Source organism: Microcaecilia unicolor, chromosome 2, assembly GCF_901765095.1.
Source record: "Microcaecilia unicolor chromosome 2, aMicUni1.1, whole genome shotgun sequence".
Classification (NCBI taxonomy): Eukaryota; Metazoa; Chordata; class Amphibia; order Gymnophiona; family Siphonopidae; genus Microcaecilia; species Microcaecilia unicolor.
Window position 1 is genome coordinate 518,343,673 of NC_044032.1, and position 17,672 is coordinate 518,361,344.

At 47.2% G+C, this 17,672-nt stretch overlaps 1 protein-coding gene across 1 annotated transcript in view; it reads right to left on the minus strand.

The window, feature by feature from the left end:
- ADGRA3 (adhesion G protein-coupled receptor A3) overlaps positions 1-17,672 on the minus strand; it is a 203,271-nt gene that overhangs the window by 82,790 nt on the left and 102,809 nt on the right. Inside the window, exon 9 of the mRNA XM_030191235.1 lies at positions 6,436-6,637. Within this exon, the coding sequence (XP_030047095.1) occupies positions 6,436-6,637 (202 nt within the window). The remainder of the gene's footprint in view (positions 1-6,435; positions 6,638-17,672) is intronic.

The window sequence follows — 17,672 nt, forward strand, 5'->3', positions numbered from 1 at the left end:
TTCAATTCCTGGACCCTGGGCCCATAACCCTTTTGTTGGATTATTTGTAGTAAATAATTAGCAGATTTTAGTACACACAGCTTCAGCTTTAGAAATGTTAATTTCTTTCTTCATCTCTCTCTCATTCACCCCTGAATAATTCACTGCTGAGTCACTTTAAAGTTGAAGTAACAAAACATCTGTTTACTCACAGTTTGTAGTTAGATTATAATCAGACAGGCTTATATATACATATTACTATACATTTGTATTATCAGCTCCTTCCATGTGCTTAGATGGTAATGGATGCTCACACCACCATAGATCCTCTCAGGTTAGGAGAGATCATGAGCTCCATGTGCTCCATGTGCTGCATCTGCTGTGTCTGACCCCCAAAGGAAGTTGCATAGCTGTGTGACCTCTCTAAGTAATTCACATCAGAGGTCACAGAGTAATCACAGAGAAATAATAGGTGACAGGCAATGCATGTAAAATACAATTACATTCCAACAAAAAGGAGCTGTGGTAGAAGACTTAGGTGGAGATGGATAATCCAGGACCTCTAGCATCTTGGCCCTGGGCTCATCCACAGTCTCCTCAGGGAAAGGAATGGCCTCAGACATTTCCTGCACAAAAGATGAAAAAGACAAGCTCTCCGGAGGGGAGAGCTGTCTCTGAGGTGAGGGGGTCGAATCAGATGGAAGACCTAGAGAATCCTCGGCAGAGAAAACTCCATGACCCCCATCTTCATCAGATGAGCCATCATTGGATGGGGCTAATAACTCAGAAAGAGCCGCCCAGATCCGAGCCCGTCTCGACATAGAGGTGCGGTGACCTCGATGACGGTGTCGAGAAGTTGACTCCCCAGGAGACTCCGGTGAAGCTCAATCCACCAAATGCAATGGAGAGTCGACCCGGGAGGCAGCCAGCTCCGATACTAGAAGCGGTACCAGAGAAGGCGACCTCACCACCGGCAAGAGGCACAGTGCCACAGGAGCATCCGGCACCGTCGGTACCGGTACCTCCGGTGCCGGACACAAATGTTTCAGCACCGCTTCCATGAGTGGAGGAGTGGCCTAGTGGTTAGGGTGGTGGACTTTGGTCCTGGGGAACTGAGTTCGATTCCCACTTCAGGTACAGGCAGCTCCTTGTGACTCTGGGCAAGTCACTTAACCCTCCATTGCCCCAGGTACAAATAAGTACCTGTATACAATATGTAAGCCGCATTGAGCCTGCCATGAGTGGGAAAGCGCGGGGTACAAATGTAACAAAAAAAATCTGAAAAAATAGCCTTGATGCGCTGATCTACAGAAACTGTTGGGGAAGGCTGCGGTGCTGGTGTGGACGTCGGAGGCAGAATCTGCAGAGGTTGGGGAGCCGGTACCGGGCTGCCAGACGACCTGCGCATCGATACCTCCATAACAGAGGGAGAGCGATCCTCTCGGCACCGACACTTCTCGGGTACCGAATGCCTCGATGACCTGGAGCTCGCAGTACCGTGTCGAGAAGGAGAACGATGATGGTGCTTCTTGGCCTTCACCCAACTCTCGTCATCGAGACTCCTCGATACCGGTGAGGAAGACGTGGAATCCACACGCTTCCTCGGGGCTGGGTCCGATAAAGGTCGGTCCCGGGGGGGCTGCAAAGCAGGAGGCGCCGAGGCAGGTGGAGACCCGCTCGATGCATCACTGCTCCCAGCGTGCATCGGTCTCTTGGCAGCCTGTACCCAGTCTCCCGATGCCAACGCTGCCCTCAAAGTCGACGGTACCGATGTCGACATCGAGGTACCGGACCCGAAAAGCTTTTCTCTTTGGGCCTCTCGAGAAAGTTGAGTGCGCTTTTTCATTTTCAGGCACAACTTACAACTTTCCTGAAGACGGTCGGGCCCAAGGCACCAGGAGTGCGGATCAGTGCCGGAGATGGTCCGGTTGCATCGGGCGCATGGCTTGTAGCCGCTGGGCATCTTTGATGACAACGCGGGAAAAATCGCTTCTGCAAAATCAAAGGACGCAATTGTGTCAGAAAAAAGAGACACACAAAAAAAAGGGAAAAAAAATACCCGACCGAGCGACCTAAGAACGGTCGCACGAAAAAAGAAAGGAAACTTAGAAAAGAAACACTACGAAGTAAAGGTTGTTTTTTTTTTTAAACAATACCCGAAAGGGTAAAACGAACTCGAAGAAAACTTTATACTCCGAAGGCCTGGAGAAAACGCGCTTAACCGAACTCCATGTCTCCTCAGACATGGATAAAGAAGAACTGAGGAGCGTGTCCGCGCGACGGAACGCTCTTGAAGAGACTTTTAAGATTTTGCTAGAAAATCCTCCAGGCCGACGTGACGTCACCCACATGTGAGTATATCAGCCTGCTTGTCCTCGGAGAAATGAATGTACACCACTTCAATAGCCTTCAGGCTTGCAGGTGGCTTATATATTTAGGTACAGTAGGTACTGTTGTGTTCCTGAAAGGCACAAAATTTAAAAAATAAAAAAGAGTGGATTTGAACCTGGGTCCCTTGGTTTACAGTCCATTGCACTAACCACTAGGCTACTCCTCAAATCTGCATGCTGTTCTGTTCAGAATGCCCATAATACCTGAAGCTGTCACAGAGCATATTCCTTTCCAGTTTCACTTTCAGGAGAGAGGAAGGGGTGGGGGTGGGGACAGCAACCAATGGGGGGTTAAGGAGCGGTCAAGTCTTAATCCCTCCAGTGGATGGCTGTTCAATCAGAGCACCTTATGGTACCCTAGACATGAATGAAACAGATCTAACTAAACCCTTCTTTTTGGACTTGGATTTTTCCTTCCTTCTGGTAATCGTTGTTGGACGTCCTGATTTTGAGTCCTCCCTAGTCCAGCCCAAAATCTGTCTTTGCAAAATCAGAATTTGGACATTTCAAACACATGGACGTCCATTTCAACCTGAGACGTCCATATGCTTTGAAAATAAGCACCATAGTTAACTCTTGGGACATCTACGGCTAAAGTGTTTTTCCTTTTTTTTTTTTTTTTCAATCCTTATGTATCGTTTTAAGCAAACTGCACAAGTAAATCCACTTGTTTTAGTAAATACAGAGAATTAGTAAACAATAATAGAAGAATCAAGGAAATAAAACAAACTCAACCCCCCCCCCCCAATAAATCCTTTAACTCTTACATTAGACCACAGCAGAGGGGGTCAGAGCAAACAAACCTATATAGAGAGAAATTCAAATGAAAAAAAAAAAAAAAACTAAGGAAGGGCACTAACATGGTAAACCCTGAAACATAAATACTACTCTGTATCTTTAGCACTGCTATGCAGAACAATGGAAATACTCTTCAAATCCAAGAATGATTTTAACTGTTCAGGTACAAGGAAAACATACTTTATACCTAAGTACTTGGTAACACATTTACAAGGGTAAATTAATAAAAAAAGAAGCTTCTAAATCCTTAACTCGCTGTCGCATAGAAAAAAAAATGTCTTCTTTTTTTTGTGTTATTTTAGATACAGCTAAATAAATCGAGACTTTCTGTCCATAGAATAAATCACTAAATTTCCTAAAATACATCCTCATCATAACAGTTAAATCTTGCTCAAAAACAAACATAACCAACAAGGTTGCTCTTCTATTATTTCAACGATAGAGGTTTCTAAAAAGTCCAAATCTATATTTTCTTTTTTCCTTCCATTTTTTTAGCTAAAAGTTAATTTTGCTCAACTCCAACTTCTTTGCTTGCAGCAATTTCATCAGGCGATTTACTTGGAAAATTAGGCAAATAATAGGTCTTATTAACCGAAGGAATACAGTGGGGGAAATAAGTATTTGATCCCTTGCTGATTTTGTAAGTTTGCCCACTGACAAAGACATGAGCAGCCCATAATTGAAGGGTAGGTTATTGGTAACAGTGAGAGATAGCACATCACAAATTAAATCCGGAAAATCACATTGTGGAAAGTATATGAATTTATTTGCATTCTGCAGAGGGAAATAAGTATTTGATCCCCCACCAACCAGTAAGAGATCTGGCCCCTACAGACCAGGTAGATGCTCCAAATCAACTTGTTACCTGCATGACAGACAGCTGTCGGCAATGGTCACCTGTATGAAAGACACCTCTCCACAGACTCAGTGAATCAGTCAGACTCTAACCTCTACAAAATGGCCAAGAGCAAGGAGCTGTCTAAGGATGTCAGGGACAAGATCATACACCTGCACAAGGCTGGAATGGGCTACAAAACCATCAGTAAGACGCTGGGCGAGAAGGAGACAACTGTTGGTGCCATAGTAAGAAAATGGAAGAAGTACAAAATGACTGTCAATCGACAAAGATCTGGGGCTCCACGCAAAATCTCACCTCGTGGGGTATCCTTGATCATGAGGAAGGTTAGAAATCAGCCTACAACTACAAGGGGGGAACTTGTCAATGATCTCAAGGCAGCTGGGACCACTGTCACCACGAAAACCATTGGTAACACATTACGACATAATGGATTGCAATCCTGCAGTGCCCGCAAGGTCCCCCTGCTCCGGAAGGCACATGTGACGGCCCGTCTGAAGTTTGCCAGTGAACACCTGGATGATGCCGAGAGTGATTGGGAGAAGGTGCTGTGGTCAGATGAGACAAAAATTGAGCTCTTTGGCATGAACTCAACTCGCCGTGTTTGGAGGAAGAGAAATGCTGCCTATGACCCAAAGAACACCGTCCCCACTGTCAAGCATGGAGGTGGAAATGTTATGTTTTGGGGGTGTTTCTCTGCTAAGGGCACAGGACTACTTCACCGCATCAATGGGAGAATGGATGGGGCCATGTACCGTACAATTCTGAGTGACAACCTCCTTCCCTCCGCCAGGGCCTTAAAAATGGGTCGTGGCTGGGTCTTCCAGCACGACAATGACCCAAAACATACAGCCAAGGCAACAAAGGAGTGGCTCAGGAAGAAGCACATTAGGGTCATGGAGTGGCCTAGCCAGTCACCAGACCTTAATCCCATTGAAAACTTATGGAGGGAGCTGAAGCTGCGAGTTGCCAAGCGACAGCCCAGAACTCTTAATGATTTAGAGATGATCTGCAAAGAGGAGTGGACCAAAATTCCTCCTGACATGTGTGCAAACCTCATCATCAACTACAGAAGACGTCTGACCGCTGTGCTTGCCAACAAGGGTTTTGCCACCAAGTATTAGGTCTTGTTTGCCAGAGGGATCAAATACTTATTTCCCTCTGCAGAATGCAAATAAATTCATATACTTTCCATAATGTGATTTTCCGGATTTAATTTGTGATGTGCTATCTCTCACTGTTACCAATAACCTACCCTTCAATTATGGGCTGCTCATGTCTTTGTCAGTGGGCAAACTTACAAAATCAGCAAGGGATCAAATACTTATTTCCCCCACTGTATGTTCAGAGGTATAATGTAAAAAGTCAATCAAATACTTCTTAAAGGCATCACCTGGAGTCATACCCACAAACTTAGGGAAATTCAGCAAAAGCACATTGAAGCGAAGATTGTAGTTCTCAAAATTTTCCATCTTTTGTGAATCAGAATATTATCCATCACCAAAGAAGCTGTTAGATCTTGCACAGATTTAACATCCGTTGTAACCTGTTCAATTTGCATCGAAAAATCTGACTTGACCGTCTCCACATTTTTAGATAAAACATCAATCTTACAAGCATTGACAAGTCAGTTGAAGTCTTGGTTAAAGAGACATCCTTTTTTTTGCAGCATCTGCCACACACCTTCCAAAGTTACCCCACCAGGGGCAACAGATGTAAAGTCCCTCTACCAGGGGGAGTCCCAGCAGTGATGGAACCCGAAGGGCAGACCTCCTCTTGAGACTTCCCGGCAATGCCTTCTGCATCCAGGTCAGGCGTGGTCAAGCCTTTTGAATCTGCCAGGCAGATTACAGAACAGAGGAGACAAAGATGTTTCCAGACTCAAGTTCTCAGGCTCTCCCACACCAACAGGAACAGCGAGCTCTCAAACTCTATCATTTGCAGGGGTCCCACTGGCATCAAACAATGGACTGCTGCACCGGAGTAGATACATGAGTCGCAGAGGCAAAGACCTTTATCAGTCCTTTTTGCTTTGTATGAGGCATTAGGTAAGAGGAAAAGAGGGGCAAAACATACGCTAAGCTTTAGCCCTCTCAAGGAACGCCACCAGCGATCAAGTTGCCTTCTTGGCTCCGCCCATGTTTCTATTTCTTACAAGTTTTTGATGTTTGCATTTAATCTCACAAATGGAAACAAGATTCATCCTGTTCCTACATCTCTTAAAATGTAATTACATTTGGGCAGACATGCTGAGAACACCATCATGTTAGTAAAGAAAATGTGTATATGGCATTGCCATGAAGAGCAACTGCCTGTAAACTGCACTTTTGTTTTTACTATTCCTTTCAGTAATTATAGAATTAGACACCTTGCTTTTGAAGCCTAATTCCACAAAAGAAAACATAAATTTACCTGATTAAACATATCAAGGACTCGTGTCACATCATTTGCATACTGGCACCGAGAATAGTCATCTTCTGCCCAAAAGCCTCCTCGGTCACACCTGCGCCAGGCTCTCCTCTCATCATGTGAGTTGCCAGGATATATCCCACTGCCAGCAGAGTAGCGAGTACAAAGTAGGTAGGCAGTTATACCAGCCAATGTTCTAGGCCACCTGGAGGTTGAATGGAGAAGACTATTATACTTGTTACACCTATTTCCAAACCAAGGGGTCCTTGTACTAAGCTGCAGTAAAAAGTGGCCTTAGTGCGCCCTTACGTGGGTCATTCCAATTTTCCATTAATGGCTATGCACTAATACTGCCATTAGAACATGGCCATTTTTTTTTTTTTACTACCTCTGCAGGAGCACTTACTGCCACCTATTTTGTAGGCAGTAAGGTCTCCTGCAGTAGCATGCAGTAATATAGGTGTGCTAACTGGTTATCACAGGAATGCCCACTCACTGCCCCAATACACACCCTCCCCAAAAGTCAAAAAAATTGTTTAGCATGCAATTAGCATGCACATATGCAAAAAATACCACAGGACACTTTAGTGTGTCCCAGAATAGTCCATTTTTGCTGCATTAGGTGCGCATTAGCGCCTAATGCAGCTTAGTAAAAGCAATCTCCTTATCTCCCCAAACTATGCAAATGCCTAAGTTTTAGATTCTTCTCTCTCCCCCCACCCACCCTAAAAAAAAAAAAAATCAATAAAATTCTAGAAATCCAAATAACTAAAGGCTTACATATTAGCTCTTGGGAGGTCCGAGGTGGAAGAAACTACATATTTTCATTTATGTTCAAAAATAAATAGTTTTTCCATAAACTTTTCATTCTGCTATGTCAGGCGCTATTTTTCCAGTGGTAAAGGCAACAGTACAAAAGTTTTTGTGTCATTGAGAAACTTTAGCTGATGGTTAACCAATGGGCAACAAGGAACAAAGAGGGAGAAAAGTGTTATTTGTGAAGAGGAGGAGCAAAAAATCTTAAATATGTTTTTTTGCATGGGAGAAAAGGGAAGGCAAAATTTTTTTGTTAACAAAGCAGAAAATGCTTAATAAATGTAAAATGACTGTAAACCATTTACAAAGGAGACAGTAGTTGATTTACTAATGGATAAGGTCATGGTGTACATCCCTGGAAACTGAAATAGCACAAGAACATGCAAATGTTGTCTCAATACATAAAACTGGAAAAGTGGCTGTAGTGGGATTGTACACACACATTATTAACCTGTCTTCAGCAGAGGAGAAAATTATATAAAGAATACTAAAGACAAAGAAGTGCAGCACTTTGAATCAAACAGATTGCAAGACACCAAACATTCTGATTTAAAAAATGGAACATCTTATTGGAAAAACTGATCAACTTCTCCAGCAACGTGACAAGGGCCCAAGCCCACTGGTTCTGAGGTAAATCTGCCCTGCTTATCATATACCAGAGTTCAATTTCTGGATAAGGCTTCTGCTTCCTATGCCAGGCAGGGCTAGAGATACTGCATTAGCAATGTTCAGAGCCTAGGTGGGGGTAAAAAGCACTAGCCACGGGTCAATAGCTGAGTTCTGGAGGAAGCCACAATTTGTGGTCCCTAAGGACTATACCTGCAATAACTGGGCCTAATTAGGAGGGGAATAAAAAAAAAAACAGAGGGAACAGCCTACCCCTAGTAGTTGCAAATGAAAGCTCATTTTAATATTTATCATTGAATATAATCTGCCATCATAGCGATTTACAAAACCTAATCATAAAAATACAAAGGAACACCATAAATCATAGACCTAACCTTTCACACATAATTCTAACAAACCAACCACATCAACATCCAGAAAGTTAAAATATAAGGGCCCTGTTTACTAATCCACACTAACGTTTTAGCACGCGCTAACAATAGAGACACCTATTATATTCCTATGGGTGTCTCTAGAGTTAGCATGCACTAAAAGGTTTGCGCGCCTACAGCGCAGCTTAGTAAACAGGGCCCTTAGTGTCAACTTAACAGAATTAAAATAAGAATTAATATAGATTTAGTACAGATACCTCAAGTTCCATTCTCCCAATTTTCTGAGTGTCCCGAATGCCTGAATAAAATAACAGGTCAATTGTTTTTTTAATTTGGGTAAAGATTCAACAGTCCTCAAATCAGCTGGAAGCTATTCTAAATTAAAGGAGTAGCCCAGAAAAATGTTTTAGCCCATGTACATACCCAATGTGCCTCTGAAAGTGATGGAACCATCAATCTACTTTGGGACATTGAACTTGAGTTTATTTCAGGCTAATGTGGGGTAGAAATATCACGAATGAATAAATAAATGTTCTGTAATTTTATTCTTCATAATAGATTCCACTATTTTGCCCGGCACTGAAGTCAGGCTTACCGCACTGTAATTTCCAGGATCAACCTTGGAACCCTTTAAAAAAATCGGTGTCACCCTCCAGTCTTCAGATACTAAGGAAGATTTTAATAACAGGTTACAGATCACCAAGCAGCACATCAGCAATTTCATGTTTTAGTTCTTTCAATACCCTGGGGCGTATATAATCCGGTCCAGGTGATTTATCACTCTTTAACTTGTCAATTTGGCTCAGTACATCTTACAAGTTCACAGAGATTTCTTTCAGTTCCTCCGCATTGTCACCCCTGAAAACCATTTCCGGTACAGGTATATCTCTTACATTTTCTTCCGTGAAGACTGAAGCAAAGAATTCACTCAATCACTCTGCTATCCCCTTGTCCTCCCTTAGTGCTCCTTTTGCTCCATACTGATCGAATAGTTCCACAGATTCCCTCGCAGTCTTCCTGCTTCTGAAATACCTGAAAAAAGTGTTACAATGAGATTTCATCTCCACAGCAGGATTTTCTTCATAGTCTCTTTTACCATTCTTTATCAATGCTTTGCATCTGGCTTGACAGTGCTTCATATTTTCTTCATTCGGATCCTTTTTCCATTTCTTGAAGGATGTTCTTTTGGCTCTAACAGCCTCTTTCACTTCACATTTTAACCATGATGGCTGTCGTTTGCTCTTTTTTCCATCTTTGTTAATACATGGAATACATCTGGTCCAGGCTTTCACAATGGTATTAAACAACATCCACGCCTGATTTAAAGTCCTAAGCTTTGAGGCCAACCCTTTCAGCTTCTTTTTAACCATTTTCCTAATTTTGTCATAGTTGGCTTTTCAAAAATTAAAAGCTGCAATAGTAGATTTCCTTAGCAACTTTGCTCCAGATATCAGCTCAAATTTGATCATGTTACGATCATTGTTACCCAGCGGATCCAACACCATTACCTCTCATACTATGTCCCGAATTCCACTAAGGATTAGATACAAAATAGCTCCCCCTCTCGCTGGTTCATGGACTAACACCCTTATATGGTGGGGAAGCCCCGCCCAGCGCAACACCAGGATGCAATGGACAGGGCCCCACCATTTTGGAAGCAGAGCTGGAAGGAGGAGGAAGTGCTACTCCCTCTTCCACTACTACAAGATATGGGGAACTGATGGGGCTGCTAGACCACCAGGGCAGGTGGGGCTATGAAGTCCACTAGACCACCAGAGAGTTACTTTTTGTGCCGGGGGGGGGGGGGGGGGGGGGGAGGGGGGCAGTAGGCCACCAGAGCCTGAGTCATTGGAGCAGGCGAAGGTTTAAGGTGCCATTCGGTCCGTACGATCAGAGCATAGTGTTCTGATCTTACGAGCAGAATACCAAGAGCTACATCTATTAAATATATTTTAAATGAGCTCTGCGGTATTCCTTGCATGCTACCCCCAGACTATCTCTGATCATCTGCGCTGTGTAAATGCGGGCGCTAGTAGCCTCTAGCGCCCAAATTTACTTTTGATCATCGGGTCCTCAGTGAGGTCGCATGTTGTCAATTCCTCAAGTAAAATTTAAAATAGAATACTGTGTTTTTGAGATGTAGTTGCTTGATGTCTCACTCTTCAGTTTGTTCTAGTATTGCTGCACAGGTACTGCTTTTTTGACATGTTTAGAAGCTACTGAGTGATTTTCTTTTGATTCTTAAATAAACATTTAAAAAATAATTGTATTTTTGTATGGTGAGTTCTATCAGCATACATTGATATTTAAATTACTGCCCATGTTTTTATATTGTTATTTTTTATTATTTTTTTTTAGCTGAATAAACTTTATTTTTTTGCATATAATACAAAACCAGACCACCACACACATAACCTATGTAACAAGTATTAAAGAACAGTAAAGCTATAGGAACAGAGAGGAGCAGAACTATAGTACCCCACATCCATTAAAGATCCAGTAGAAGTTCCATAGAAATCCGGTAGGGGAAGTGGTGCATAAAAACAAAGTCCAAATAAAGACTATGTTTGGACTGTAACCTCCTTAGTACTGCAGTCAATCAAAGTAAATGGAGGCTACAATCTGTTCAGGAAGTAAATGGTAGGAAGAAAGGGAGGCTACAATCTGTTCAGGAAGTAAATGGTAGAAAGAAAAGGATGAGGAGTTGTACTATATGTAAAAACATACATTGAAGCTATATAAATGCAGAAGGCAGCCTGGGTTAATCTGGAAGGAGGGAACAAAATGTCTGTTTATATTAATGTGACATGCAGATCACTCACAGACACAAGAAATAGAGATTTAATTGAAAACATCAACAAAGCTGCTATGAGGGTAAATCCCCCTAACCCTATGCAGCTACTGTAGCACATCCAAACCGTCTGACCCAAAACTAGCCCAAAACTTCCACCAGATCCAAGTCCCCAAAACTGTCTCCACAACTATCCCAACCACTTATCCACCACACCTACTCTATCCCACAAAACTACCTCCTCCCCTCTCAGACAAAGATACACACAGACACAGCAAAGCTGCATGCCTGCACGCATACACACACACACACACACACACACACACACATGGAGCCAGGATAGAAACAAAAATGGTCCTGGAATTTAAAAAGGAGTGGTATATATACAATAGATCCCTTAAAGGCAAGAGGATGTAAACCAAGTACAGAGCACTTCAGCTATGTAAAGCGAATGCTACATAGCTGTAGAAGGTATACTCCGAGGACAGCAGGCTGATTGTTCTCACTGATGGGTGACGTCCACGGTAGCCCCTCCAATCGGAACACTTTACTAGCAAAGGCCTTTGCTAGTCCTCACGCGCCAATGTGCACCGCGCATGCGCGGCCGTCTTCCCGCCCGAACCGGCTCGTGTTCGTCAGTCCCGAAAGTAGCAAGACAAAGACAAGGGAAGACACAACTCCAAAGGGGAGACGGGCGGGTTTGTGAGAACAATCAGCCTGCTGTCCTCGGAGAATACCTTCTACAGGTATGTAGCATTCGCTTTCTCCGAGGACAAGCAGGCTGCTTGTTCTCACTGATGGGGTACCCCTAGCCCCCAGGCTCACTCAAAACAACAAACATGGTCAATTGGGCCTCGCAACGGCGAGGACATAACTGAGATTGACCTAACAACTTATCCAACTAACTGAGAGTGTAGCCTGGAACAGAATAAACATGGGCCTAGGGGGGTGGAGTTGGATTCTAAACCCCGAACAGATTCTGAAGCACTGACTGCCCGAACCGACTGTCGCGTCGGGTATCCTGCTGCAGGCAGTAATGAGATGTGAATGTGTGGACAGATGACCACGTCGCAGCTTTGCAAATCTCTTCAATAGTGGCTGACTTCAAGTGGGCTACCAACGCTGCCATGGCTCTAACATTATGAGCCATGACATGACCCTCAAGAGCCAGCCCAGCCTGGGCGTAAGTGAAGGAAATGCAGTCTGCTAGCCAATTTGAAATGGTGCGTTTCCCCACAGCCACTCTCCTCCTGTTGGGATCAAAAGAAACAAACAATTGGACGGACTGTCTGTTGGGCTGTGTCCGCTCCAGGTAGAAGGCCAATGCTCTCTTGCAGTCCAATGTGTGCAGCTGACGTTCAGCAGGGCAGGAATGAGGACGGGGAAAGAATGTTGGCAAGACAATTGACTGGTTCAGATGAAACTCCGATACAACCTTTGGCAAGAACTTAGGGTGAGTGCGGAGGACTACTCTGTTATGATGAAATTTGGTGTAAGGGGCCTGGGCTACCAGGGCCTCAAGCTCACTGACTCTACGAGCTGAAGTAACTGCCACCAAGAAAATGACCTTCCAGGTCAAGTACTTCAGATGGCAGGAGTTCAGTGGCTCAAAAGGAGGTTTCATCAGCTGGGTGAGAACGACATTGAGATCCCATGACACTGTAGGAGGCTTGACGGGGGGCTTTGACAAAAGCAAACCTCTCATGAAGTGAACAACTAAAGGCTGTCCTGAGATCGGCTTACCTTCCACACGGTAATGGTATGCACTAATTGCACTAAGGTGAACCCTTACAGAGTTGAGACCAGACTCAGACAAGTGCAGAAGGTATTCAAGCAGGGTCTGTGTAGGACAAGAGCGAGGATCTAGGGCCTTGCTGTCACACCAGACGGCAAACCTCCTCCATAGAAAGAAGTAACTCCTCTTAGTGGAATCTTTCCTGGAAGCAAGCAAGATGCGGGAGACACCCTCTGACAGACCCAAAGAGGCAAAGTCTACGCTCTCAACATCCAGGCCGTGAGAGCCAGAGACTGGAGGTTGGGATGCAGAAGCGCCCCTTCGTCCTGTGTGATGAGGGTCGGAAAACACTCCAATCTCCACGGTTCTTCGGAGGACAACTCCAGAAGAAGAGGGAACCAGATCTGACGCGGCCAAAAAGGAGCAATCAGAATCATGGTGCCTCGGTCTTGCTTGAGTTTCAACAAAGTCTTCCCCACCAGAGGTATGGGAGGGAGCATACAGCAGACCCTCCCCCCAGTCCAGGAGGAAGGCATCCGATGCCAGTCTGCCGTGGGCCTGAAGCCTGGAACAGAACTGAGGGACTTTGTGGTTGGCTCGAGATGCAAAGAGATCTATCAAGGGGGTTCCCCACTCCTGTAAGATCTGTCGCACTACACGGGAATTGAGCGACCACTCGCGAGGTTGCATAATCCTGCTCAACCTGTCGGCCAGACTGTTGTTTACGCCTGCCAGATATGTGGCTTGGAGCACCATGCCGTGACGGCGAGCCCAGAGCCACATGCTGACGGCTTTCTGACACAGGGGGCGAGATCCGGTGCCCCCCTGCTTGTTGATGTAATACATGGCAACCTGGTTGTCTGTCTGAATTTGGATAATTTGGTGGGACAGCCGATCTCTGAAAGCCTTCAGAGCGTTCCACACCGCTCGTAACTCCAGGAGATTGATCTGCAGATCGCGTTCCTGGAGGGACCAACTTCCCTGGGTGTGAAGCCCATCGACATGAGCTCCCCACCCCAGGAGAGACGCATCCGTAGTCAGCACTTTTTGTGGCTGAGGAATTTGGAAAGGACGTCCCAGAGTCAAATTGGACCAAATCGTCCACCAATACAGGGATCTGAGAAAACTCGTGGACAGGTGGATCACGTCTTCTAGATCCCCAGCAGCCTGAAACCACTGGGTAGCTAGGGTCCATTGAGCAGATCTCATGTGAAGGCGGGCCATGGGAGTCACATGAACTGTGGAGGCCATGTGGCCCAGCAATCTCAACATCTGCCGAGCTGTGACCTGCTGGGACGCTCGAACCCGCGAGACGAGGGACAACAAGTTGTTGGCTCTCGTCTCTGGGAGATAGGCACGAGCCATCCGAGAGTCCAGCAGAGCTCCTATGAATTCTAGTCTCTGCACTGGGAGAAGATGGGACTTTGGATAATTTATCACAAAACCCAGTAGCTCCAGGAGGCGAATAGTCATCTGCATGGACTGTAGAGCTCCTGCCTCGGATGTGTTCTTCACCAGCCAATCGTTGAGATATGGGAACACGTGTACCCCCAGCCTGCGAAGTGCCGCTGCTACTACAGCCAAGCACTTCGTGAACACTCTGGACGCAGAGGCGAGCCCAAAGGGTAGCACACAGTACTGGAAGTGACGTGTGCCCAGCTGAAATCGCAGATACTGTCTGTGAGCTGGCAGTATCGGGATGTGTGTGTAGGCGTCCTTCAAGTCCAGAGAGCATAGCCAATCGTTTTCCTGAATCATGGGGAGAAGGGTGCCCAGGGAAAGCATCCTGAACTTTTCCTTGACCAGATATTTGTTCAGGGCCCTTAGGTCTAGGATGGGACGCATCCCCCCTGTTTTCTTTTCCACAAGGAAGTACCTGGAATAGAATCCCAGCCCTTCCTGCCCGGATGGCACGGACTCGACCGCATTGGCGCTGAGAAGGGCGGAGAGTTCCTCTGCAAGTACCTGCTTGTGTTGGAAGCTGTAAGACTGAGCTCCCGGTGGACAATTTGGAGGTTTGGAGGCCAAATTGAGGGTGTATCCTTGCCGGACTATTTGAAGAACCCACTGATCGGAGGTTATGAGAGGCCACCTTTGGTGAAAAACTTTCAACCTCCCTCCGACCGGCAGGTCGCCCGGCACTGACACTTGGATGTCGGCTATGCTCTGCTGGAGCCAGTCAAAAGCTCGTCCCTTGCTTTTGCTGGGGAGCCGAGGGGCCTAGCTGAGGCGCACGCTGCTGACGAGAGCGAGCGCGCTGGGGCTTAGCCTGGACCGCAGGCTGTCGAGAAGGAGGATTGTACCTACGCTTACCAGAAGAGTAGGGAACAGTCTTCCTTCCCCCATAAAAACGTCTACCTGTAGAGATAGAAGCTGAAGGCTGCCGGCGGGAGAACTTGTCGAAAGCGGTATCCCGCTGGTGGAGCTGCTCTACCACCTGTTCGACCTTCTCTCCAAAAATATTATCCGCACGGCAAGGCGAGTCCGCAATCCGCTGCTGGATTCTATTCTCCAGGTCGGAGGCACGCAGCCATGAGAGTCTGCGCATCACCACACCTTGAGCAGCGGCCCTGGACGCCACATCAAAGGTGTCATACACCCCTCTGGCCAGGAATTTTCTGCACGCCTTCAGCTTCCTGACCACCTCCTGAAATGGCTTGGCTTGCTCAGGAGGGAGCTTGTCCACCAAGCCCGCCAACTGCCGCACATTGTTCCGCATGTGGATGCTCGTGTAGAGCTGGTAAGACTGGATTTTGGCCACAAGCATAGAAGAATGGTAGGCCTTCCTCCCAAAGGAGTCTAAGGTTCTAGAGTCTTTGTCCGGGGGCGCCGAAGCATGCTCTCTAGAACTCTTAGCCTTCTTTAGGGCCAAATCCACAACTCCAGAGTCGTGAGGCAACTGAGTGCGCATCAGTTCTGGGTCCCCATGGATCTGGTACTGGGACTCGATCTTCTTGGGAATGTGGGGCTTGGTCCAGTTCGCCAGCAATGTCTTTTTGAGGACATGATGCATGGGTACTGTGGACGCTTCCTTAGGTGGAGAAGGATAGTCCAGGAGCTCAAACATTTCAGCCCTGGGCTCGTCCTCCACAACCACCGGGAAGGGGATGGCCGTAGACATCTCCTGGACAAAGGCCGCAAAAGACAGACTCTCGGGAGGAGAAAGCTGCCTTTCAGGGGAGGGAGTGGGATCAGAAGGAAGGCCATCAGACTTCTCGTCAGAGAAATATCTGATGTCCTCCTCCTCCTCCCACGAGGCCTCACCATCGGTATCAGACACAAGTTCACGGACCTGTGTCTGAAGCCATGCCCGGCTCGTCTCCGTGGAACCACGGCCACGGTGTGAGCGTCGAGAGGTAGACTCCCTCGCCCGCACCGGCGAAGCTCCCTCCGCCGACGTCGTCGAGGAGCCTTCCTGGGAGGCGACTGCAGTCAGCACCGCAAGCGGCACCGATGTCGGAGACCTCACCCCGGGCAAGGGGCCAGGCGGCGCCTCACTCGACGGTACCGGTGGCGCAAGCACCCCCGGTACCGGAGGGGAAGGGCGCAACAGCTCTCCCAGGATCTCTGGGAGAACGGCCCGGAGACTCTCGTGCAGAGCGGCTGTGGAGAAAAACATGGAAGTCGATGCAGGTGTCGATGTCAGAGTCTGTTCCGGGCGTGGAGGCTGTTCCGGGCTGTCCAAGGTGGAGCGCATCGACACCTCCTGAACAGAGGGTGAGCGGTCCTCCCGGTGCCGATGCCTACTGGGTGCCGACTCCCTCGGCGACCCAGAGCTCTCGGTACCGACGCGGGAAGGAGACCGGTGTCGATGCTTCTTTGACTTTTTCAAACGAAGCATGTCACCGGAGCTTCCCGGTACCGACAAGGAGGACGTAGAATCCAGCCATCGCTTCCTCGGGGCCGAGGCCGAAGAAGGTCGGTCTCGGGGGGGCTGTACCGCAGGAGCCCTTAGGGTAGGGGGAGACCCACCCGAAGGCTCACCGCCACCAGCAGGGGAATGGACAGCCCTCACCTGCACTCCAGTCGAAGCACCACTGTCCGACGACATCAGCACTTGTGGAGGTCCCGGTACCACCGACGCCGACGCAGCCTTCCGATGTCTCGGCCCCGACGACGCAGAGGGTCGATGCCTCGATGCACTCGATGCAGTCGTGGCCGAGGACGGAGGTCTTGACGCTGTCGACGTCGACGCACTCGATACTCCCGATGCCGACGAAGAGCCTGAGAACAAAACGTTCCACTGGGCCAATCTCGCTACCTGAGTCCTTTTCTGTAAAAGGGCGCAAAGACTACAGGCCTGCGGGCAGTGCCCAGCCCCCAGACACTGAAGACACGACGCGTGCCTGTCAGTGAGCGAGATTACCCGGGCGCACTGGGTGCACTTCTTGAAGCCGCTGGGAGACTTCGATGACATGGGCGGAAAAATCACGCCGGCGAAATCAAAACTCGTAATTGCGGTAAGGCACCAAAAAGAGGGGGAGAAAAAATTCGACCCGAGGCCTCAAAAGGGCCTACCTCGAAAACGAAAGAAAACTTAACGGGGCAAAAACTGGAAATACCGGAAGGGGAAAAAGACCGAAAGGCCTTCTTCCGAAATCCTTTTTTTTTTTTTTTTTTTTCTTGTAGCGAAAAGTCAAAAAGACGCGCGAGGGTCAACTTAAGGGGCGCAAACGGCGTAAACACGACCGTACCGAGTGCAGACAAAAGAAGACTGACGAACACGAGCCGGTTCGGGCGGGAAGACAGCCGCGCATGCGCGGTGCGCATTGGCACGCGAGGACTAGCAAAGGCCTTTGCTAGTAAAGTGTTCCGATTGGAGGGGCTGCCGTGGACGTCACCCATCAGTAAGAACAAGCAGCCTGCTTGTCCTCGGAGAATGACAATTAAGAAATCGTGG